Source organism: Populus alba, chromosome 1, assembly GCF_005239225.2.
Source record: "Populus alba chromosome 1, ASM523922v2, whole genome shotgun sequence".
Lineage (NCBI taxonomy): Eukaryota > Viridiplantae > Streptophyta > Magnoliopsida > Malpighiales > Salicaceae > Populus > Populus alba.
The window spans coordinates 31,330,356-31,356,154 of record NC_133284.1 but is presented as its reverse complement, the minus strand read 5'-3'; the positions used below and the strand labels follow the sequence as shown (position 1 = coordinate 31,356,154).

Here is a 25,799-nt window from a genome sequence, read left to right as displayed (position 1 = left end):
CTGCAGCTGCAGCTGCTGGAAAGAAGAAGAGAAGCCACCATCATGCCTATAAATAGGCACCATACAAAGAGAGCTTTGTGAGAGTGAGAACGTGAGAATTGTAGAGAGTGGAAGAGAAAGAGAAGAGGAAGGGCTGCTGCCCATGGCAGCAGCCCTGCAGCTGCAAGGCAGCAAGAGAGATGGGAGTTGAGTGATGAGATCCTCCTCCATGTATTTATTGTATTCTTTCTCTACTCTAATAAAATGGACTCTCTCCCGTGGATGTAGGCGGTTTTGCCGAACCACGTAAAATATTGTGTCTCAGTGTGCTTACCCCTCCGATGAGCAAAGATCAGTTCATCACCGGTCACCGGATTCCGCGCCCAACAATTGGTATCAGAGCATATGGTTAAAGTGGTGTTTGATTTTTGCTCAAAAATGAAAGTTGTCAAAATTGTGTTTTGACCATACCACTTTGTAGAGGAGGACGAGACGAAGCCACTGGTGAAAACGGCGTCAAAATCGGACGTCGGACATGGCTGCACTCTCCATCACTCTCCGGCAAGGCGTCTGCCCACGCGCGCAGACGCGCCCCACGCATGCCACGCGTCTTCTTCACCCGGATGAGTTGACCCGACCCGAAAGACCAGATGACCCGAAACCATATGAACAGTGCCATGAACAGTGACGTGCCATGTAAAGGATGACATCAGCATGATGCAAGGATGAAATCAGCATACACAGTCAGCAAAAGCATTGACTAGTCAACGGACATGTCAGCATAGGGGCCCACCTGCCACGTCATCAGCCACGAGCCGAGCCAAATTGAGCCGAGCCGAATTGGAGCTGAGCCGAGCCGTGAGCCGAGGGATAGGATCCAGTGTAGCTGATCCTACGTGCAACCGGATCTAAGATTGAATCTGAGCCGTTAATTAGGCCAGAATTGTTTTGATCAAATCGTAGCCGTCTGATGTGCGATGTGGACGATTCAAGACATGTTTCCAGCTTAATTTGATCATTCCGGATGCAATGGTACGGTCCGATCATTGAGATTCGAGACCAAAATGGCGGTGGTGAATTATTAAAGAGAGATTGCCCGATTAGGAGGCATCTGAAGGTCATCATGGTGGTCGATGGAGATGAAGAAGAAGAAGGTGCACATGTTTACCCAATTATATGTGCTGAACTATTAAGTGGGAAAATGTAATGCCTTGATGGAAGGTAAAATTGGGACACTCTGGACACCCGGTTATGTGGACATTTAGAGGTGTAGAGTGAAAACTGATGAAGACCAATTCTTGACGAATCTAAGCACTGGTAGTCTCGCCAGATGTTGAGAAATCAGGTATAAAACCAGGATACCCCAGATCACTTGTAAAAGGAAAGCCGCAACAAAGCTAGCAAATGGTTGTATATACAAAAAGGCAGTACGGTGGATAGATACGTTCTAAGAAGTTCTGTCTAGGAGATTGGGTTTTAAGCGGGACCAGTGTGACCCCTCCAAATCTTTCCTGGGAACTTGCTTAGTTGAAGGATCATCCACACAGTACTATTTTTGTATATGTGACAATTTGTTATGAAACTGTTGAAGACTAGCAGGATGACGGCACAAGGGGAACAATTGGGTTCCGTATGATCAAGGATCTGATAGAGTGGTGATTTCTCCAAGAAGTTAGATTTGGTGACTGTGATTTCTTGAAGGGAGAATTGATGAAGACCCTGATAATGGAAGAGAAATACAGCAAGGGGATAAAGATTGGCACCCTATTTTGACTTGGACAGATGTTGTGACGGGATGAGCTGCTGTCAAACATAAAAGCAAAGAATAGGGGAGAAATCTGGAGAACTGAAATTGCACAAGAGCACACGGAGATTGTGCAGAAGTACCCGGAGGATCCAACGAGGTACTGTTATGAGATAATAGGTGCAAGGAGAAGAAGAGTTCCCAGATGAAGCTCAGAGCAGAGACTGTGAGAAAGAGTTGTACAACATGAAGTCTCTTGTGCTCTTGATAAAGGCAACAAGCGAGGACCTTTCCAATGCATGCAAGGATGGAAAGATGAGCTGTTGCAGAAGCACCTAATTGAGGGGGTGCGAACGCCTATGATGAAAGGCGAAGACACCAAAGAGAGTTGGTGTGGGTGGAGCTATCAAGCAGAAAGGGATAGAAGCTCCAAACATAGAAAATGAGATGGAAAACTGTGAAGAGTGCACCGCAACTTTCTTTTTCTATGTGATCAGTGGTAGTGATCTCTCCCAAGTCCACATGGTGGTAGAGAATCTTGGAGCCACTAGAGACATCCCCTATGAAGGAGGATGTGGCCGTCTCATAATGACGAGTATAGACACCTCAGCTGGAAGGTGTGTGGGCCAAGATTAGAGACTTGGTTCAGACCGCCCATGACGACAGACAGGGACACCTCAGATAGAAGGTGTGAGGACCATGGTATGAGTCCATGTTCAGGCCGTCTCATAACGATAGACGGAGACACCTCAGACAGAAGGTGTGAGGACCATGATATGAGTCCAAGATCAGGTCGTTCTCATGACGACAGGCAGAGACACCTCAGATGAAAGGTGTGAGGGCCATGATATGAGCCCAGATTTCAGACCGCTGCATGACGATGAGCGGAGACACCTTAGACAGAAGGTGTGAGGACCATGATATGAGTCCATGTTCAGACCGTCTCATGACGACAGGCGAAGACACCTTAGACAGAAGGTGTGAGGACCATAATATGAGTCCAAGATCAGGTCGTCTCATGATGACAGGCGGAGACACCTCAGATGAAAGGTGTGAGGACCTTGATATGAGTCCATGTTCAGGCCGTCTCATGACGAGCAGAAACACCTCGGATGGATGGTGTGAGGGCCGTAATGTGAGCCCATTTTCAGACCGCCGCATGACAACGGGCGGAGACCACCTCAGAGGAGAAGGTGTGTGGGCCACGATATGAGCCCAATTCAGAACGCCCCAGAGCCAATGTGATGGCTAGATATGAGTGGACAGGTGGATAGGCAATGAAGTGGCTATGATGAGTATGAAGACAAATGCAGGATTGACTTTCATGGATATTGCCCCCATGCTAAAGATCAATGAGCTAGAAGACATTTGCCTTGGACAATAAGTGGATAACTTGTGGAGCATTAAGACGCGGCTGCTATGAAGGAGCAGAGGGCATGCGCAGGTTCTGGAAACGAGTTGACTCTTGTCAAGGTGGTGAGCTCGGTGATGGCATTGTAATACTCAGAGTATGAAGACATACATGGATCAACCTTTAATGGGCTGCCCCCATGGTTAAAGGTGGAGAGCTACCTGGGCTCTTACGACTAAGAGCGAGAGACTCATGGAGAAGTAAGGCGTGGTTCCTATGGTGGAACAGAGGGCAGGCGCAACTCCTGGATGAGTAGACTCTTGGAAGAGTGGTGGGCTTGTGATCATATTGAGATACTCACATAATGACTGTCACACTTGGAATATCCGTTTGAGGGGGTGTTGTAAGCCTTGGTGTGAGGCTTGATAAATCATTCCGGACCGAGCATGGTTGATATGCTCGAAGGGGAATGTTCCCAGAGACAAGCGTTAACACTCTTCAGATGTGATGTGTGAGACCATCTGGTTGAAGTGATCCTTTGGTGTAAGCAAGGGTGTGCTTTAGTGACTCTGGTGATTGGAAGGTTTGGTGAGTACCTGTAAACTTAGCCAGAGACGCTCTCGGAATGGTAAGCTTGGAAGAGCTGCAGGATGCAAGATTGTGCTGAAGAAGCAAGAGGACAATTGCCCATATAAATGTCAAAGGGGGTGATTGTTAGGTTTGTTAGGTGTGTTGCCATTTAATGTGCCTAACATTACCATTGACCAGCAGCCTTTGTTGAAGAAGATGGCAGCCACCATTGACTGCAGCTGCAGCTGCAGCTGCTGGAAAGAAGAAGAGAAGCCACCATCATGCCTATAAATAGGCACCATACAAAGAGAGCTTTGTGAGAGTGAGAACGTGAGAATTGTAGAGAGTGGAAGAGAAAGAGAAGAGGAAGGGCTGCTGCCCATGGCAACAGCCCTGCAGCTGCAAGGCAGCAAGAGAGATGGGAGTTGAGTGATGAGATCCTCCTCCATGTATTTATTGTATTCTTTCTCTACTCTAATAAAATGGACTCTCTCCCGTGGATGTAGGCGGTTTTGCCGAACCACGTAAAATATTGTGTCTCAGTGTGCTTACCCCTCCGATGAGCAAAGATCAGTTCATCACCAGTCACCGGATTCCGCGCCCAACATCAAGTCCATAAATAATATTTTAATCTAATGAAGGGGGAGAATATTTTCTTTGATACGTAACTCACAAGACCACCACCATCCAACCACCGCAAACGCTAAAAAAAAAATCATTCAAGAATCGAAATAATAACGTGCTATCAACAAAAATAGCACAAGAACATAGTGAGTTTTCGATTGGGAATGTTTTTTTTTTTTTTTTGTGTAATGAAAAACCTTTTTGTTTTAGCTGCCAGTATCAGCTAAAGTGTTAATAGTATCAAGACAAGTAATCATAATGGGTTACAACGATGTAGTTTCATAAATGTCACAACATTTTTCTAGTTTGAGCTACACAAACTGGAAATCTCCGTGTGTGAATTACTTGATATACAAAATTCCGAAGGCGCAGCACAATGATTTGCTGCCAAATGAGAAACGTTGGTCATTTTAAACAAGTAAAAATACGAACCTTACATGAACCTATAAACAGAGAATTACATGAAACTATAAATAGGGAAAAGCTGTATGGTATAACACGAAAGGGAATTATCCTATGATGTCCCGCAACAACTGAAACTCCTTCCTCCAGATACTGGCTCTTGTTCAGGAACGACAATGTTGGTTCCCTTCAGAAGTGATGAGCTACCCCCAGATTCTTGCTCATTCGCTATGAGGGCCTTCTTGCTGATGACTCGATAAATCTCGGTCAGCACTGATAGGAAAGCTGATTCAACATTAGTGGCCTCTAGAGCTGATGTCTCCATAAAAAAGAGGTTTTCCTTCTGAGCAAATTCTTTGGCATCCTCAGTAGGTACAGCTCGAAGTGTTCCCAGGTCTGATTTGTTGCCTATAAGCATGATAACAATATTATTATCTGCATGATCCCGCAATTCCTCCAACCACTTGGCCACATGATCAAACGATTGACGTTTGGTTATGTCATACACCAACATTGCCCCCACTGCACCTCTATAATATGCACTGGTCACAGCCCGATACCTAAATTGTCATCAAGATGCACAAAACAAGATCCTAAGTCAGGACTTTCACAGTAAAAGAAGCAGGAGTGGCATAGAAACCTGCTCAATGGTACAAAAAAACGATGTGCCACTGCATGTACATATAGAACTCACACAAATAATTGGTAAGGTATCCTAGCACATCTGTGCTCTTCCAATAATTTTTAGCAAGCAATATAAATCATGTTTCTGCATTTAGTTTAGATGAGTCAAAACTGCGTATAACTAGTCCCAGTGTCATTAATTATCGTATTACTAATAGAAAGACGCTTGATCATTCTGGATAAAATTTGGAGAGAGCTATACTCTTTGACATTTTGCATCAAGAGGCTACTATCAAAACTCTAACATGCAATCTTCTGATAGCAGGCCCCAGCATTTGACTATGGCATCAAGCATTGGACCCTATTGCTGAAAACATCCGATTCTCCTTCTTCTTCTTCTTCTTCTTCTTCTTCTTGTTCTTTTTCTCCTTCCTGTGCTTTAAAACAGCCTTAAGATGCAAAAGCATCACTACAAAACTTCTATAACCATAAAACAGTCATTTCAGGTAGCAGAATTCTGAAGGTTCAATTATTTGGCATCTATAGTCCTCCAAACTCTTCCCATTATCCACAACTACATGGTCGGATTATTAGACCTATCATCTGAAGAAGTTAATTCTTCCTTGGGTAATATGTTTTCCAGGACCATGAAGTTGCTTCACCAGAAATTGACAATATAATCATGCAACAACTAAAGGTCCAAGCAGCTTACCACGCAGAAAATGCACAAACAAAAGGGAAATAGGAAAAGAAAATCACCAAGGGCTTCCCTGTCCTCAGTCAAAACTTATTTTCTAGATTTTTTATTTCACAACTCCTCTTGTCCCGCATCATTCCAAACCCCTTAAATTCCAAGTTAACTTAAAAGAAATTTTTTTAGTTTGGCCCAATTCGTTGCTCAATGCTCACCATCTCTTCATCTAAAGAATTATCTGCACTAAGGAACTGAGTCGATCATTTATATGCAATCTGAGTACAAAAAACTCCTAGCTTAAGGGCACATTTGTTTTCTTTTCTCATCCCATATACTTTGCCTGGCACAGGTTACCATACTTTCTATCACATAAGTCCAGACAACACTGATTAATTCAACACAAGCAGCACTCGATGATTAGTCCCAGACTAGATTATTTGCACACGCTCAGCACAGAAGAAACAACATAATATACAAAACTTATTAGTTCAAATGATTGCATCTATTAAGAAAACACCAAACATTTCTTCTCACTACCTGAATCACTCATTTATAATGTACATCTCAAGATCCAATTGCCTTGAAAAGCCATAACAATCCCCAACCTTAATAGACTCACAGCTCAAAAAACAAACTATACAAAAGTCAATAAATAATAAATACCCAAAAACAAATCACATTTAAATTGGAATAGCAGAGATAAAATTCTGATCATGTTATTATCAACGACAAACTAAAGATCACAACAATCAAAACCCCAAGAAGAAAGAAAGGTGATAATAAGACGAAAAAAGGAGAATTAGGAGCACCTTTCTTGACCAGCAGTGTCCCAAATCTGAGCTTTGACAGTTTTGTGATCAATAACAAGGGTTTTAGTTTGGAACTCAACACCGATCGTTGCTTTGGAATCCAAACTGAATTCATTTCTAGCGAACCGAGCCAATAGCTGCGATTTACCAACCGCCGAGTCCCCTATTAACACTATTTTAAATACGTAATCTATCTTTTGGTTGTAAGTCGCTTGCAAACTCGACGACATCTGGTCCTTGATTCCTACAATTTCACTTTGATCGGATATTCGAGAGAGCGAAGCCGACAGGAGAGACTCTTATGTTGTTTTCGACCTATTCGGAAACAAAAATCATCGAATGTCGTTCTTGTTTTTAGATGTGAGATTTGAAAGATCAAACGAAAATTAGGGTTTGTCTGATTGATAAACAACAATTCCTTTACAAGGAAGGAAGAAAGTGCGCCGTTTTCTTTTTTCTGGACGTTGCACACCCAGAGAGAGGGGACCAACGACTTTGTGCGTGTCGGACCCCACTCAAAACGGTCTTGTTTTATTTTGAGCACGTAAGAAGTTCTTTGTTTATATATATATAACACCAAGCCCATTAAAACATATTAGCCCAAGATATGTGCAAAGTCTTTCTTTTTGTTTTGGGTAAAAGACGGAGCCTAAGGCCCAAACAAATAGCCCAGAAACTAATTTCCAGCTTATGTGAACCGGCTGTGTTTAGAAATGAGATTTAATCATGATTTTTAAAATTTTTTATTTTTTATTTTTATATATATTTGTAAATTATTTTAATATACTAATATTAAAAATAATTTTTAAAATATTTTATTATAATGTAAGATCATCAAAAGAACTTAATTTCGATTGAGGAGCAAGCTGTCTTGAAAATATCTCTTATCAAATTATCAAAAATGAAAATATTACAAGGGTGACGATAGAGTTAAAATTCAAAGCACCTGACAGTATTAAATCTGTTCTATCTAAGCTTAAAATCTTGAATTTAATGGTCTGGATTTAGTAAGTGGATCAAAGCTAAACAATGTTCCTATGTCGATTTAGTTCACTAGCTTTTTGGTCGTGCTACATTACTAGTTGAATTAAAATTTTAATTTTTACTTGTCAAAATATTTTTTAAATATTTAAATGATGATATATTTCACTGTATATTTTTTTAAGAAAATATATATTAAGATAGTGAGACTTGAATTTCATTATTACTTTGCGTAACCGGTAACATGGGTATAAGATAGTGATAAAACTATATAATCAACAATAAAACAAAATAAAAAGCTTGATTACAACAAACCAAATACTAAAGGTAAAAAGTGAAAAAAAAATTATAAAAAATAACTTGAGTAAATCTATACCAGTTGTCGGAGCAATGCCTTAGGATGTTATAAATTTTTCAACCTTAAAAAGAAAAAAGTCAAGGCAACACTAGAATTTTAAAATAAATAAAAGAAATTCAAGACTGTTAATTGAATTTAATAAGTTTGGTTAACCTAATAACATATTAAAAAAAAAAAAACCCTCAATTTAATAACATGAAAAACTAAATAAACTTGGAAAAATTCTCTAAACTAAGGCCTTGTTTGTTTCCCGGAAAGTAGTTTCCGGGAAACCATTTTCCAAACTTTCATGTGTTTGTTTGTTATTAGAAAAGTTGGTCAACGGAAAACAATTTCCGATCAGCAGGAAACAATTTCCGGTCAGTGGAAAACACTTTTCGGTCAACGGAAAACACTTTCCAGTCAATTTTAGTCAAAAAAAAAAAATTGACTTTGTTTTCTGGAAAGTGTTTTCCTTTTAGCTGTGTTTGTTTTCCGGAAAGTGGTTTCCAGGAAAGCACTTTCCAAACTTTCTTGTGTTTGTTTGCCAGTAGAAAAGTTGGTCAATGGAAAACACTTTCCAGTAAAAGGAAAATTTGGCTTGGTTTTCAGGAAAGTGTTTTCCTGAAAAATTTGAGGGGAAAACACTTTCCGGAAGTTGTGAAAAATTTAGAAATGTCATTATTTGCTGATTATATCAAATTTGATCCTCAAACTTTTGATTGCTATATATATTTTGTTTTGAATATTTATTTTTCAATTTCATCTCTTAAAATTTTATTTTTATATTAACTTTGGTCCTTATTTTTATAATTGCTATTTGCTTTTTTCTTATCATTTTTTATTGAAATTTTTTATTTATCAAATTTGATCCTCATTCTTTTTATTGTTGCTTATTTTATTTGAAATAATTTATGAAATGTTGATTATTATTATTTTAATTTCTTCATTTTTCATTTTTTTTTATTTTTTTAGATTTGATCCCTATTATTTTGATTATTATTTGTTTTATTTGAGATAATTTATGAAATTATTTTTTTTTTCAATTTCATTCTCATTCAACTTTTTAATTTGTAAGATTTGTTTCTCATTATTTTAATAAACTTGAGAAAAATAAAATATTAATAAGTTATTTTCCAGCTCATTTTCCATGACATAACCAAACACTGGAAAGTGTTTTCCAGTTCATTTTTCATAACACTACCAAACATCAAAAAATATTTTTCCGGAATTCACTTTCCCGAAATTCACTTTCCCCGGAATTCACTTTCCAAAAGAAATTCACTTTCCTGCAAACAAACAGAGCCTAAGGTTAATTTTTAAAAATCACAACCCTTGAAACTCTAAACTTGAGCTAAAGCAAAAAACTTAATATCTAATTAATTTAATTTTAAATAATAGATTTAAAAGAAAATTATATAAAAAAATGAGAACCAAACATAAAAATAAAATTACAAGAAACAAATAAAATCTATAAATTATCTCAAATTGCTAGCGTTTTGTTTTAGAGTCCGTTTGTTTGCGTGGTTACTTCTACATTTGAAGCAACCACATCAAATATCATGTTTGGTTACATCAAAAACACAATTTAATTTTGGTGGGCCCCATGAAAATTCACATTTTGAATGTGAATTTTGCGTAGCAGCTCCTAGCTGCTTTTTACAATTAAGAGTTTATGTGCACAGTGCAATTCACTTGTACTGTTCGCATGAGCAGTTTTTTTTTTATAAATATGTTTATTTTTTGTACACTTTTTAAAAAAAAAAACTAATTTAGAGTGAATTAAATTTACTCGCATTGTCATGTAAACAATATTTTTTTTCTCGAAAAACTAGTGTAGAGTGAATTAAATTCACTCGAACTGTAATATCAAATCAATTTTATTCCTGATAATATTTTATCTAATTTCATTGCACGCTTAAAAAATTATAGAAATTGTAGTTCTTGTCGGATGAATTTTGTATGTAATGAAATTGTAGATGGTTTAATGGAATAATAAAAAATATTTCATATAAAGTATTATTTATTTCATGAAATAATAGCAATAGTTAAATCTACAACATTTAAATTAAAAACTATCAATATTAATATATATATTTTAAAATTATTTTATAACTTTAATTTCAAAAGCATTTTTAACCAAACACATTAAACTACTTTTTTTTCAACCATAGTTTTAACCAAACATCTATTTTTTCAAACCAACCTCAATTAAAAGTACTTTTTATAAAACAATATTTTTCAAACCACAGCCAAAACAACTACCGCAATACCAAACCACAACCAAAACAACTACCGCAATATCAAACACACTCTTAAGAGATTCCGTCTCAACGAGGTTGATGTACTATTCCATCTTAGGTACATTGAAGGAAGAAATTGCCAGGCAATGGAATAACAACCTTGCTTAACACATCAAAAGCTACAAACAGGAAAATACAATCCGAAGATGAGCTATGAAAGGGCACTGCTTCCGGTACCGTGTAATGAGATCAGCAGTGGTACAGAATATTACAGTGAAAAGTGTATCTACTTATCCTTGAGAGTTCACAATCTCCGATACCCTATTATTTTACAGAAGATAACTAAGGAGCTATGTCTTTTTTCTTTTTTTTCATTTTCCTAGTGCTATCTGTACAGAAACAAAATCAAGCTTAGGTACTTGAACATTATTTCTGTTTACTTGAACACGTGCACTTAGCTTTAGTATCCGTGAGAGTCTGCACAAAAAGAGAGAAATTTTTGGTAAAGGAAGACAGAGGTAGCTAGTTGAAGGTCAGGAGAGCTTGAATGGTGATTAGTATCTTTTGTATGTTACCTTGACTTGTTTCTGGAGGTCTTTGATGAGCTCAATTGACAAATCTAGCTTATCTGCGGTGCTTGTTTGCTGTCCAAGAAGAAATTGGAAATCGTTTAGCATCTAATCTCGATTGCCAACTTGAATTACTGTGTGAGAATTACATATCTAGAGGGAGAACTACCTTATCCATGTCTGGGAAAAGTTCTTGCAATTTTCTCATTCTTTCACTAATCCGAGTTCTTCTTACCTGAAATAAACACCCGACAAAAGGTATGAACAGCTGCTTCCTGGGTTTCCTAGACAACAAGGAAAGGCCAGTGTTTCATGACAATCAAGTAAGTGTGATCAGGGACATACCCTCTCTGCTATGCTTCGTGGGTGAGTAGCGAAACCTCTCTTGGCTCGGATCTTACACGGAACAAAGTTGCCTTGGAAATCCAAAAACTTCTCGGCCGTAGCCATTTCTGCAACAGTCTTAGGCAAGCTCAAGTGATGAGTCAAACCAGTCATGTGGTTTCCAGAATTCCCAACCTGATGGAGATCAATTATAATACCATTAGCATCTTCACAGAGCATAAGCAGACTAAGGAAAAGCTACAGATCAATTGATCTGCAGGCTGCAATTGATACCTGACTTTCCCGTGTGTTCAGGCCAGAAAACATGTTCCCATCATTATCCTTCAATCTCGAAGCATCACCCCAAGTATCGCTATTGAAGTTATACATGTACTTTCTCTTGCTAAAACCGCCTTCTGGACTGCTCCCACCAACACATTCTTCTCCGATTTCAGTAATCTGAGGCAAAGTCCTATGCCCTGACGAGAAGTTCACGTGACTTCTTAACCTACTAGTTGATGGAGTAGCTTCTCCATTCGTGCCATTCCCAGCTCTGAAGCTGCCCGCGTTTCTCATTACAGCAAAGCCTGATAACCATTGAGAGTTATTGAGCAATGAATCGATATTGAAGAGATGAACATAAGAAAATTAACTAGTCGTAGATATTGAACTAAAGATTAAAAAGCAGACCTACTTATTTTGTCATTAAATTAAGATTATGGGCTAATTATACATTCAATTGCATTGACCACTTTCGTTCCATAATTCTGCGCTGTCTTCCATTTCTTTCTCCGACAACGAGAGGAGTTCAATGAGAAGAAAAGGAATGGGAAAACATTTCTAAAGTCAGCCTTGCATAGAGTAAAACTTTTGAGATTCATTCAGCTTTCCGGCCAAAGAAAGTGCAACCAGTCCAGGAAGACCACATCACGTTTGATTACTGAGAATGAGAAGAAAAGGGCAGTGTATTTTCCTTTTTCAAAAATTTAATCTTTTACATTATTTCAACTTGAGAAAACAAAACGCTATTTAACAGACTGCCATGTTTTTTAGGCAATTTTTTTTTTTTTCCCAGAAATTGATGAGAATAACTCAACATAAGAACATTATATTCTTACTGCTTTTCCCATATATAATAAAGAGATTTTAAAAATAAAATAAAAATACAAACTAGGAGTTCAGAAGGTCAACCGAGAGTGAGAAGAAAGTAGCCATACCATTATCAACGCCATGGTTGGACAAAATTCCAGCTGGAGAGCTGTTTTGCCTAGCAAGATTAGATCCATTTCTAGTGCTCATCTTTGTTGCTTGCTTAGCATTCTCTAAATCCATGGAATCCATAACACTGAATGCACTATCCAGAGAATTCCCAACACTCACTGAATTGCCTTTAACCAAATTATTCCCTGGTAAACTTCGATAAACCATTTCTGAATCTTCCTGTTCTTGCCTTATTGCTGGCCTCTCCTCAAATTCTTGCAAGTTTTGGGAACTGAAATCACCAGAGCCATTACATGATGTCATGGGCCTCTTCAACATGGTGTCCATTTCAGGACTTGAAGATCGAAGATAGCAATAATCTTCGCTTCCAACCCCACCATTACCTCCACTATGGTCACTTGTACCATTCACAAGGCTCTCAAGGAATGAGCTTGGAGCAGAGCGATAACTCTTCAGAGCTGAGATCTGCTGGATTTGTTGTTGTTGTTGTTGATGGAAATGATAAGGATTTAAATCCATGAATTCTTGACTCTTTCTCAATTCTCCATCTGAATAATTGAAACTAGGGCTATACAAAAGACTCATGTCTTCTTCTGAGGATCCCTGAATACCACCAATACCATAAATCCTTCATCAATTTAATCGCCAATTGATTTCTTTTTGGCTAAGCTTAATTAAATTGTTGATAGAAGAAAATACCTGAACAAGATTTAAACACTTCTAAATTGTCAATTGCTTTGATTGCTGCAGTTCTTGGACCTCTAACTTGGCTTAAACTTCAAAGTTGCTTGTCCTTCAAAATATAGAATATAAAACCAAGATCAGCTTTTCATTTAAAGCAAATCCCACCAAAAAAGCAACAAAATTCACATTAAAAAAAATAACCAACAGCTTGCATTTACACAGCTATAACTAGTCGGCTGTGGCTTAGCATACAATTCAGGAACCAAAAGAAGCAGCTTTTTAAATGTTGTATCATGTAAATATGACAAGAAGAGAAAACCAGCTTGGCTTCAGCTCAGGATCTTTCTTCATTTAGGTTCATAGGCATTGAAAGTGGAATCAAGGCAAAAGAACCCACTAAGAGGGGGGGAAAGGCGTATACACAGTACAGTCTTAGCTCAAATTCAACAATACTTTTGAGTACTATCAAGAAAGTACCTCAGTTTTTCCTGGGTCTTAGCCAAAGTCACAGCCTTTTTACCTCTGCAGAAACACAGAAATAAAGAACAGACAAAAGACAGACTGAGAGAGAGAGAGTTGCAGGAGTTGAGCAATGGTGTACTCTTGTATTCATGTTCCCGTCTCTCCACAAGGTCTATTTATGAACCTTTTTGCTACATAATTACACTCATCTTTTGATACAATTTCATGAATGCCACCATAGATTCCCTGTCATGTAATCATGATGTTGACCAAACTACCCTGGATAGGTATTATTATCTGTTTGTGGGTTTACCAACAAGTTTTAATGTGATGTTTTTCTTCTTCTTTATTATTTATTTTAGGGTTTTTTACATCTTATCCAATAGAGCTTAAGAAGTTGCGGGATGTTTCACTCAAGGGTCAAGCGGCTCTGGTATGACATGGAGAGACAAGTCATTGTATGTGTGTTGCTGTGCCTGTGGAGATACGGAACGTACATGGAGTATCCGATGGTGTGGCTTGCCGTTTTGCCTCTTGATTAATTTATCTGAAAAGGGACGTACGAAGTTGATAATAATTTTGTTTCTTCCATGAAATATTTATTGGTTTTCGTTTATTAGCTCCAAACAATCTGATAGATAAAAGAGTTAATAAATGTTGGCCTATGATGTTTTATAATTGCATATCCTTAGGAATAGGGTTTTTAATTGAGTAACATTCAATATACATGGATCCAATTGACGACTTTTTTTACTTGGAACCTAATAGAGGATTGGGAAATTGTTGAGCCGGATAGATATATACTTCTCCCAATTAAAAAGGATAAAAGAATTTATTTTTTTTTCTAATTGTTAAAGAATGATATAAATTATATTTTAATCCTCACCTAACAGCTTAAGCTATTGGCTTGACATAGTTTTTTGATATGGTATCAGAGTTTTAATAACTAAGCGGTCACGAGTTCGAATCTCACTATCCTCATTTATTTGATAAAAAAACCGAGCACAAGGTAATGTGGGCATGTGCAAGTTTCAAGCCCAAAGGGTTTTCACTTGAGAAGGTGTGTTAGAAAATAATATAAATCATATTTTGATCATCACCTAATAGCTTAAGCTATTAAATTGAGATAGTTCTTTGACACTAATGTTGAGAGTATTTTTCCATATTAGCACAACAGGATAGTTGGAAAAATAATACCCACCATAACACACAAACAATGATTGTGGATGTAGTAGATACATCACCTATAAGTGGTGCATATAATATTAACGCAACCACTAGGTGGTGCATATACTAAATACACAACCTTTGGTTAGGGAGAGGTCTAAGCATTTTTCTCAAAATCGCATCCATGTTCACAAGTTCTATTAAGACTAGTTGGACTCAAATAAGCCTCATCAGGTATAAGTGAACTCAATTATTCATTTTCTTATTTAACTTTTTTTTTTTTGTGAATGTTATAAATGTGTGTGTGTTATGGTTTCATAGGTGATATGGGCATTATACACTAATGATTTGATTGCAAGCACATCTCTATTATGCATAGAGGGAAGTGTTTTATGGCTAACAGTGGTCAATATGCACTATTTTGTTATAGTTGAGATGTATTGCCCTGATCAGGTAATGTATCAGTTTGGATTGCATCGACACATACCTGATTATGTTGACACATTTGATAACATGCATGTTGTTAATCGATGAGATAAAAAGAAAGATGATTGATCGGTGGTTCATGCACAATATGTCAATTTATGGCATGCAAGAAGAGATCGAATAATTACATAATTGTAAGTTAGATCTCCACATGTATTGGTACATGAACATAATAAGACGATTCATAACATTATCATAGGAGTGTGTGACAAGACATCCATGTGACACTCCTCGTCAGCCAACACGTAATTTTGATAATTATGAGCCTCGTATACTAAGATATAATAGATTGCTATGTATGTATGAAATAGTTTTTTAACATGTAATAAAATTCTTATTTATATATTAAAAATAATAATAAAATCTTTTATAATATATTAGGTGAATTTTTTAATACGCGAGGGTCAGACGTGATGCTACCGACAATATTGTGTGTGGTGCTTTCAATACTTGGTTCCCACCATCCCGTTCTTCACTTAACAAGGTTGGGGAGGCTCAACGTTTGGACAATACAATAAAGGAGGATAATCGTGTTCTCATGCACAATGACAACATACTCGTGGTTCTAGTGGTGTAGGTCCATCAACGAGTTAATTTGTTACATGTTTAACTATGTAATTTAATTAATCTGTAATTATATTGATATTATTTAGTGTAATGAAATATTTTGGTGTTGTGATTAATTTTTATAATTATAATTTTACCTATTATGAAAATTAGTTTATTTTGTTGGTTGTTGGTTGTTGTTGATATTTTTGTGATTATGTGAAATGTTGGCTTGAATTATTATTACTGTTTTTGGGACTATGTTATTAGACAATGAGCTAAAATGATTGAGATTCAGAATGTATGGTGTTTTAATAGATTGTACATACAGTAGTAGCGCGACTAATAGGTAGCGCATTTACTATACACGCGACAGATCAGTATTGTCAAAGAATCAATTTAATCTAAAATTTAAGTTGTTAGGTGAGATTTCAAAATATGATTTATAATATTCTCTAACACACCCTCTTAAGTGAAAGCCATTTAAACTTGAAACTTGCACATGTTCATATTACCTTATGCTTAATTTTTATCAAATAAATAGAGATGTTGAAATTCAAACTCGTGACCGCTTGGTCATCAAGACTATAATACTATGTCAATGAATCAATTCAACCTAAAAATTTAAATTGTTGAGTGAGATTTCAAAATATAATTTATATTATTCTCTAACAAGTTTTTGTGTTATTACATATGCAACCACTATATGTGAGAATTATTTCTTGAATTATGCTAATTTAGAAAATAAGTTTTTCACTTGGAGAAAACTCCAAATGTTGATGTAATTGTGAAAAGTTCAGGTAACAGTAAACTTGGTCTAACATTCACTTGCCATAATAGAATTAAACGATGGCGATCGGTGAAGGTAATTTGGGTGGCGAGCTGGGACTTTGAATTTGGATACCCTGGATTTGAGGGTAGAATCCCTCCATATTAAACCACTAAACCAGTGGTTTTATGTAAAACCGCCTGCACGCATGGTTTTCTGGGGGTTTTCGGGCAACCATTGGAGCAGTAGTTTATGCAAACTTCTCCGCAGACATGGTTTTGTACTGGGACGAGGTGGTTTTGAAGTATTTTAAAGGCATTAGATGTCATTTTCCTTCCATGTGAACGTATTGCACAAGAAGATTGACTCTTCAAATTGGTGAACTAACAAAACCAAGTCAGGTTTTAAATAGAAAACCGTCTTTCGGTAAGTACAAGGTGGGGCGCATGATTCGAAGATTCAAGGAAGAAAGGAGAAGAAGACAATGACGAGGTTTCTTTCATCTTTGTCAAGAAACCATTAAAACCCTCTTTGTTTGAGCCCGATTATAATATAAAGTAGCCTCTCAACGGGTGACAATGTTGACCTAGACCATGCTGTTCATGTCCTGTAGTTCACGCCCACAAGTGGTTCCAGGGTGGTTGCTAGCTTTGGAAGCATTTTTACATGAATTTAAGGAGATTTTAATCAATTTTCCGTGCTGATCTCGTGTTGCTTAGCTAGCTTATTATGAATAATGATAATAAATATATAAAAAAAAAATACTTTTTTCAGTTGAAATTATAGAGCTAGTTGACTTGCAAAATGTCCACCCTCTCTACGCGGGGAAAGTCAGAACCTTTTGGGTTGGATAGACCTTTGGACTGTGTAAATTGTGTCGAGTGCCATAAATGGCCACTGCTGTTGAAAATGAGTCTCAGTACGCTACGTAAATTCGAAATTAATTCCTGAATTGAAATTGGAAATCCACAACTATTAAAAGCAGAAAAGAAAAACAAGATAACCATCGTCTATGTATTTATGTGTCTATAAATATTACTCCAGAGAGTTTATATACTTGAAAATATCAGTCAAATATGGTCATTTTGAAAATAGCATCCAACCGTCTTCCTAGGAACACACAACTAATTTCATGAAATACCCATTATTGAACAATTCGTATTTTTATTTTTATTTTTATTTTTGTGAAATTTAGGGCCGAATGCCCAGCTAACAGTTGACCCAACTTGGTTAATTTTGTATATATATTCTCTCCCTTTTTCTTGCTAGGCAAATATCTTAAATCATTCTCCCACAAAAGATATAAATGAGCCTTATTAGGCGTTACGAATTGTGTGGTTCTCTCCAACTCTGACCTAAAAAGTGGCAACTTGTGGGTGAGTGAATGGGCCACCTAAGAAATGCACTTCCCCCTTATTAAATGGGGTGGCTGTTCTTGATAAAAAATAAATAAATAAATAAATAAAAGAAGGTAGGATCTTGTTAATCGGGATTTCTCTCCGAGATTTAAAAAAAAAATATATGGAATCAAACAAATACTTTGTTCTCATATTCAATGCACTTGTGACGAGTCTACCATCTCGATGGAAGTAAGGAATAATTTAGAAAACGAGAAATTATTTTATTACTCTTCTATTTTGGAAGAGCCTTTTGTCTTTTATTTCCCTTTTGGTACCAAGATAAGCCTTTTATCTCTGAGGCCCACTAATTAATTTAGACAAACGATGAGGTGATAGAGGGCAACCCCTTCAATAAAAGTGATGATGAATCTTGAGAGCCTTTGTTTATGATTAGCTGTACTCTACAAAGTAGAAACAGGAAATTGGGCAGCATGAACTTGAAGGCAGAGTTTTTAGTGACTCTTTTTTATGAAAATATTGCATTCAATATGACAGGAGATTGCACAATGAGATGAGATAAAAAGCACATCCTACTTTATTGTGTTATTTACCCCAAACAAAAGTACTTTACTTCGGGAGAAAATCGAGACATATGTTAACCCGATCTCCTAAATTGGTGGTTGCTTCAATTCGTATTGTACGTGTTATTTTGGAGTTATTTATTGAGAGTGAATTGGCCATTTAACAAAAGAATCCGTTTTGCTTTATATATATATTTGATAAATAGAAAATTAGAAGGTAACTTAAGCCACCAGAAAACAGTGCCTTCTGCCTCGAACCAAAAAAAGGAAGAAAAAGAAGAGGAAACTGCTCTTTGCCCTCACTTTTGGTTGCAGTAATCGTTAGTTCGAATTATGGATGTATGCAAACTGTTACAATGCAGGGGACCTCCCTTCCGTAGGAGCATGCTTTGCTCCAAGCCACCCAGCCTCCAACTGGAGGTAGCCACCGCTAGCAGACACTATTCACGAGGAAGATGTCATGAGCATCATGATAATTTTTTAAAATATTTTCATAAATAATTTTTTTAGATTTAATATCAGCACATTAAAAAATAACATCAATTTATTTTATTTTTTTAAATACACATTTTTAAAAAACATGCAAAATAAAAATCACCCACCAACCCAGGAGTGCAGAGGGCTCAACTTGCCTACGAGGGAAAAAATAAAAACAAAGATTGGGCAAGCAGAGGGCGGTGCTTTATTTCACTTCTTGATGGGTTGACGGGAATCGATCTACCATTCTGTCCCTCAGGGCATAGTCGAAGCCGGCTAGATTCTTCAATAAGTAAATTTAATTTGTGCACATGGATCGAAATATTAAGAGGACTGCAAACTAAAATGAAGGCAGAAGATCGTTTTTTTGCCAATACTGCACCACTAATAAAATGAAAGCAGAAAAAGAATATGAAGGAATTTATCCTTGAGCACTGATTCCACACATAGAAAACTCTAGACAACTCCCATTCTGTCACAGGGTACAATCCAATAGCACAATAAGCAATTCGACACCTGATTATTTCTTGAAGACAGTCTACAAACAAACAGCTTGAATGAAATATTGCTCAGTAGTATGCTTTTCGAGGGTTGTTCTGCCAATGGGAAAGGGGAGATCATCAGAACAAGGCTAGCCTTGTAGTAATTGAACTTGCAATTCCAAGGAGGATATAATGGACTAATTTATTAAACTAATAACAAACATCAAACACATGAAAAAGGAGAGCAAGAGAAACAAGGGATAATACCAGGGGGTTTGGCCGGTGACGGTAACCAAGCATCATTCGCTTCTTGTACTGCTCGTATATATCATCATCAGGAGTCACCTCCCCAGGATTGTGAGCACCAACACCCAAGTGATCCTTCTTTACATCACCAGCCATGATCGGATTTGAAATACCATTTCTGGAGCTCCCTAGACCCTCACCTGAATGCCACACACTATTTCAGGCTTCCACTCCACATTACAGAGCAAAAACAAATAGTTTTAGATAAATAGAGATGTCCAACTAAGTTTTCAGAAATCATTACAATCCACCCCCAAGTATAATACATCCCAAGTCATGCTGCAAACAAGGAATTCAACAAAAACCACTAATGATTCCAACTCAAACCACATATGTTGATTGAGAAGGAGAAATGAATCGGAGTCATCTGTATACCATGCATCTGAATCTACATAATCCATCTTTTACAAAATTCAAGCAACTTGTGGACATTTTAAGGAGGTTCAAGCAGATCAGTTATATCTTGCTTTGTGGCCCTCAATAAATAATGATCAAGTTGAACAAAATTCTTTAGTTCCAATCTTTCACGTTAAAAAGAAGTGGTATTCATGAGAACACCTAGTTCCCATTTCCTTGCTGAACCAACATGCAGAAAGGTAAGCCATTAGAATAAGTACACTTTATCAATATAGTAATAAAGGCTCTAATTTCATTCCTTTGACTGATTGTTCACATCAGATCTCAGGTTTCCCAAACTCCCTGTACAATTGTTCCCTCAAGGCCTCAACTGCCAAACATGCACATAATTAAACTCCATCTTGATTTTCGAAAAACATAATGCAAAATGCTATCGATAATTCACATGGTACAAATTAGGCACTGGCAAAATAAAGACTCACGAGCACACTTGGTTCCAAATTCCCAGCAGACCCATCATGCAAAATGTAGCTGTTAAAGTAAACTTTAAAACACATGGTACAAATCAGGAACTGGTAAAAAAAGAGCCAACACAGGCCAAATGAACTAGAGGAAACATGCTATGAATAATTTATTTATTTTGTAGAAGAGAAGATAATTTCAATCCTGCCATGCAAAGAAACCACCATGAATATCCCATCATGAAAGGATTATTTGATTCATGATTTATGACTTCAGAGAAAACTAGTTTTTCATGTGCACCCACATGTGTGAGTAAGAGAGAGAAAAAAAGAGGGGGAGGGGAGAAACCTTCTTTCCAGCCCATTTTGGACAAGAGTTTATGCCCAACATTATCAGCCTGGATCTTTGCCCTTTCTGCAGCCTCCTTAGCAGCCTTCCGTGAAGCTGCATCGTTACAAGTAGACAAGAACTTCTCAAGCTCTACTGGTGGGATGTAGTCACCCATGTGATGACCTTTTTTGGAAATAGCTGCAGTGCCACCAAATTTCAAAATAAGACCATTATATGAAGAAATCATTTGGAGACCACAATTTCTCTGCACACAAAACATATAATAACCTTGAAGGGAAGCAGGAGGAGGCATCTCATCCTTAGAATGTCTAGGTTGTCTCCTCCTCTCTTCATGAGCAGCCTTCTTCACGTAGAACTCCATCATTGCTATAGGATCTGTACCTGCTGGTGCACTAGATTCACCTGCAACATGAAAGAGAAGTAAATCCAACATTCAACATATGGATACAATTATGCATAACACATCACATGATTGATGGCTTGCCAACATAACATGGAAGTCCACAACTAGACAATTCATCCATTTGCACACAAGAGAGTGATGTACCCACTTGCCACCTGTATCTCTCTACATGATAATAACATGATAAAAAAATGCAACTGCTAAAAATCATGGGAGTCCAAAGCAATTTCTAGACACTCGTTGTAATATACAACCAATACATATATTCTTTAAAAATCTGACACATAACGTTGGAACACAAACCAACTATCCAACATTAATTGGATTTAAACATAATAAAGCCAATTCAGTAAAATAAGTGTGAAACAAAGTCTGTTTGGTAAGCATTCTATTGCAGAGAGAGATTGATGGATTTGGATGGACCCAAGCCTGAAAGGTTTGAGCAGGGGTACAGAATTGGATAAACTAACATTAGGATTATCTAATTTCATACAATCTACAGACTCCAATCAGTTGACTTTCACCAAGTGCGAACATCTCCATTGTGCTCAAGCAGCTTCTATTGTTAAAAGAACTTAAAGAACAGATTTTTTTCTCATGGGTTATCAATAGAAACAAAATTTTCAAATATATCCATTGCATACTGATATGTGCTATTACCAGCTCTTCCTGAAGATGTTGACATCGAACCCTTTGGCTCTTCAGCATCATCATATAGAGCTGAAGCAGGAATTTGGTAATTTGAATGCTGCTGCTGCAAGCTCTGATAACTACCTGTGGATTTAGATGCTGAAGTACTTGTACCACCTATGCACACAGACATGAAAATTTCATTTTATGATGGACAAAATTTGAAGAGGAAAATTAAACACAGCAACACAAGCAAAGAACCCCAACAAGACAACAAACAAATAACGATCCTTCTCCTAGAGCAATGTTACAATACTAATTTAATATGTCGAGCATTTTTTATCAGTCATAAATGAAGAAAAATTAAATCTTAAGTGACTTTGTGTCAACATCAACATGTAAACTTTGTTCCTGGACTCATGGGCAGCAAAAATGCAGCCATGGAAGCTTCAAACAGCCTTAGCTCCCAGCCAAAAAGAATATAACTGTTACAAGGATCGTAATCAAAGCACTAACCACTAGAAGAGATTTGAGAATCCCTGCTCTGTGAAAGAGCCTTTTCTTCTTCAGTGAGCCTATACTCATAGTACTTGAAGTCGGCACAATTCTCATCAAATAAAAATCTGCAAATAACACAAACACCACTTATAAATAAAACATTGAAGACCCCAACGTGCAACATGAAGCAAAGTAAAAGAATATTATCAGAACTAAAAGGAAAATCATTGCGTAATGAAGCTATTGTTACTCATGACTAACTTGAATGGTGTGTCTCCAGGATTCTTTTGGCGTGTAACATTCTCAAATTGCCTTCCATGCTTAGCAACAAAACTTGCTAGTTTGTCTGCAACATTCTTCACAGTGGGATCACTTGGGGGAGGTGGTGCTGCACATCACTTATAAAACTGATTAATACCAGGAGCATGAACAAGAGAATGCAAATTACTCTTGTAGCATGTGTGCCACAAATGCCAAATCTTTCATTGAACATCTCTTTCCACCAATGTTCGTTGGTGCTTAAGATATAAGCTGCATTCATGAGACAAGAAACATTCAAGAACGATTTGTCCTCTTCATTTTCCAGTCAAGATCAGAGTAGCCATACCCAAATGATGGTTTCAATCACACTCTACTTAACAGGGGCAAACTTTATTCCACAGCTAAAGGCTCCTTGTTGGAAGAGATGCATACAAATAAAAGCTTTAACAACATGAAGACCTTAGGAATTAATGAAGATTGATAGCTACTAAACACTTCAAATGTGTCAAGGGGAAGGGGTGAGAAAGGAAATCATTTTACAAAAACTTTTGCCCTAGTCATCTGTTTTGCAGATGAGAAGATCAAAGAAACATATACTCGTGACATACATGCAAATCCTCAATACAAATTCAAACATATAAAAAACTACGAGCAAAAAAGAGAATAGAATACGAATCCTTAGAAAGAAAGGTATAAACATAAGCACTCTAACAGCCGTGTGTGCAAGAGTGGTAACTAAGATCATATCTGACACTGCAACAGACATCTTGTCAGAATGTAAAGCCACATTCAAATGATAAATATCTCAAGTGTCATCTATCAATCAAGAAGTCGAAACAGCAAAGAATTCACAATGAGCTTTCACTTCAACTCAACCAGATGAGAGATTATATATATTAGTAGTAATTACCAACATCCAATCGTCTCGATGATTGTTCAGAGGTATCCAATTGACCCAACTTCTGCCTCTTTGCCGACACATCACCTGAAGCATTTACACCATCAACTTCATCTTCATCCTCCTCATCTTCACCCAACTTAACCGCAGGTGCCATAAGCTTTGACTTCTGTTTCAAGCTGAAAGCAAGTTTGCCACCCGAAGCAGTCGGTGGGGTCTTTCGTCCATCGTTAGCCTTCAACTGCATAGTTACTTTACCAAAAGAAGGTTTAGGCGTCACAGACCCTGAAACAATTGTTTTGGGTTTAGAATCCTTTTCTGCAGCCCCCTTATCCTTTTCCTGTTCCTTCCCATTCCCTTGCTGAAGTTGTTTAAACTTCTCCATGAATGAACCATCATTGACAAACAGACCGGACGGTGCTCCTTTGTCCATTTGCTAAAGAGCCAAATACCCTCAGGTTGTTTACAGGAAGTTACTGTCTGACAAGTAAGCTTTCAAGCAATTTAGACATACATGGCGACCTTTAGGCCTGATCTTTGCGACTGTAAATCTTGTGTTTCTTAATATCACAATAATAGTAAACAAAAAGGAAAAATAGACAACTATGTTACTGATAATCCACCCATATCCTTAATTCACAAAAACTATATCTTCTGCGACTCCATTGGGACTAAAAATTACTAATCATACAAAGCTGCTAGCGACAAATTAACAATCCACAGAAACTAGACCAAACCTGCCCAACCACTCTGTCGCTTCTAAAACCCCTCAACTTCAACCACTTGCAAGCCCAAATCCCATTCTTTTTAACTCTCATATTTGTTTTAGCATCTTTATGATCTTTAAAAAAAAAAAAAGGATTTTTAGCTTTTTTTGATTAAAAACTTTCACTCATTGCAAGAAAATAATCTGACTCCCAATCATGGAAAAAACCCAAAAACTTGAGAAATTCTATAATCGATGCAAAAACGAATTTTCCCAATCCTTTGACGGATATAATCAATCACTAACTCTAATAAACTGACATGAATTCAATTCAGGTACGGGAGATATGAGAGAAAAATAATTCAAACGGAAAAAATTAAACAATTCAAACAAAGAATCGGAAACCCTAGAAATCAAATCTGGCAAAAAAAATAGATGAAATCTGAAACAAGTGAATAAGTAGTACCTGAATGGTTTATTTCGAGCGTTGATGTCAATTTGTGAATTTTACTAAGATCGATCTCGATGATTTTCTGTTTCTTTTGGGGAGCTTCATAGAGAATGGAGGATACGAGAATGAGCTAAGGCTGCTAAGCCCCTTTTTTTTTTTTTTTCAATTCGAAGGGACCGTCTAAGTTGGGGAAATAAAAGGAGGGTAAGGTGTTGCTTTCGTTTATGTACAGAGTAAAAGTAACACTATTGTCCTTGGTTTTGAGAAAATATGTGCTACGGTACTCTAAATACTATTTCCCTTCTCATTTTCTTTATTTCTTTTTTTTTTTTTTAAAGAAAGAAAGAAATACATAAGAGTAGAATTCAACATGATAATAATAATAATAATAATAATAATAATAATAATAAAAATAATATAGTGTGAGTCTCGCTATAATAATGTGAATAAAAATATTTTTTTAATAGAATAGACAATTATAAAATTGATTTTTTTATTATAATATATGATATTTGAAGAGAATTACCCCATGTTGTTTTCGTCAAATCCTATTTCTGACTTTATTTGTGAGAAAACAGTAGCGGGTAGGGAGCTAAGGCCACCTGTCCAACAATCTCGAGGATCAAATTGATACTTAAAATAAGATGAGGGACTGTTATTTCTTATTCTTGAAGGAGTCATTTGTACAGCTCCATCAAAGCAGGAAGCCGAAAATGCAAGAGAACCTGGAGGAAATTCCATTTCCATGGAGACAAGTAGGAGCATAGAAATCTTAAATGCAATAGCCCCTTTACCTTTCAGCTTCTTTCCACTCAAGAGCTTCTGCTCTACTTACCACAGCTCGAGAAGCATCTCAACTACTCTCTTTCATTACCTGAACGCTTCTCTCCTCCTTGCTCTGTACGTAAATACTCTCTTTAACTTCCTGTTTCAATACGTATATGATGCTTTATTTATTTTTTGAGGGATGTTTCTTGTTTAATATTGTGGGCATGGCAGAAAGAGGGAAC

General features: G+C 37.0%; 3 protein-coding genes across 8 annotated transcripts; all 3 read right to left on the bottom strand.

The window, feature by feature from the left end:
* Positions 1–4,586: 4,586 nt before the first annotated feature.
* Positions 4,587–7,335, bottom strand: LOC118047075 (ras-related protein RABA4d). The gene is made up of 2 exons (XM_035056251.2): positions 6,798–7,335; positions 4,587–5,230 (listed from the first exon to the last, which is right to left on the bottom strand). Exons 1-2 carry the CDS (start codon positions 7,025–7,027, stop codon positions 4,783–4,785), a joined length of 678 nt encoding a protein of 225 aa, XP_034912142.1. The 5' UTR covers positions 7,028–7,335; the 3' UTR covers positions 4,587–4,782.
* Positions 7,336–10,505: 3,170 nt separating this feature from the next.
* Positions 10,506–13,788, bottom strand: LOC118047073 (transcription factor bHLH130). Of its 2 annotated transcripts, none has more exons than XM_035056247.2 (8): positions 13,634–13,788; positions 13,172–13,265; positions 12,469–13,075; positions 11,546–11,838; positions 11,273–11,446; positions 11,097–11,162; positions 10,934–11,002; positions 10,506–10,835 (listed from the first exon to the last, which is right to left on the bottom strand). In XM_035056247.2, the coding sequence occupies exons 3-8, from the start codon at positions 13,055–13,057 to the stop codon at positions 10,785–10,787; spliced, it is 1,242 nt and encodes a 413-aa protein (XP_034912138.1). In that variant the 5' UTR covers positions 13,058–13,075; positions 13,172–13,265; positions 13,634–13,788; the 3' UTR covers positions 10,506–10,784. The 2 variants fall into 2 exon arrangements, with proteins under 2 accessions (XP_034912138.1, XP_073265223.1); XM_073409122.1 differs by lacking the exon at positions 13,634–13,788 and adding an exon at positions 13,375–13,399.
* Positions 13,789–19,330: 5,542 nt separating this feature from the next.
* LOC118047071 (SURP and G-patch domain-containing protein 1-like protein) lies at positions 19,331–24,989 on the bottom strand. 5 transcript variants are annotated; one of them, XM_035056245.2, is made up of 9 exons: positions 24,805–24,989; positions 23,645–24,124; positions 22,735–22,861; positions 22,492–22,598; positions 22,006–22,152; positions 21,210–21,344; positions 20,940–21,119; positions 19,734–19,912; positions 19,331–19,580 (listed from the first exon to the last, which is right to left on the bottom strand). In XM_035056245.2, exons 2-9 carry the CDS (start codon positions 24,063–24,065, stop codon positions 19,554–19,556), a joined length of 1,323 nt encoding a protein of 440 aa, XP_034912136.1. In that variant the 5' UTR covers positions 24,066–24,124; positions 24,805–24,989; the 3' UTR covers positions 19,331–19,553. The 5 variants fall into 5 exon arrangements, with proteins under 5 accessions (XP_034912136.1, XP_034912134.1, XP_034912137.1 ...); XM_035056243.2 differs by having other exon boundaries at positions 23,645–24,112; XM_035056246.2 differs by having other exon boundaries at positions 23,645–24,108.
* Between the last annotated feature and the right edge of the window lie 810 nt (positions 24,990–25,799).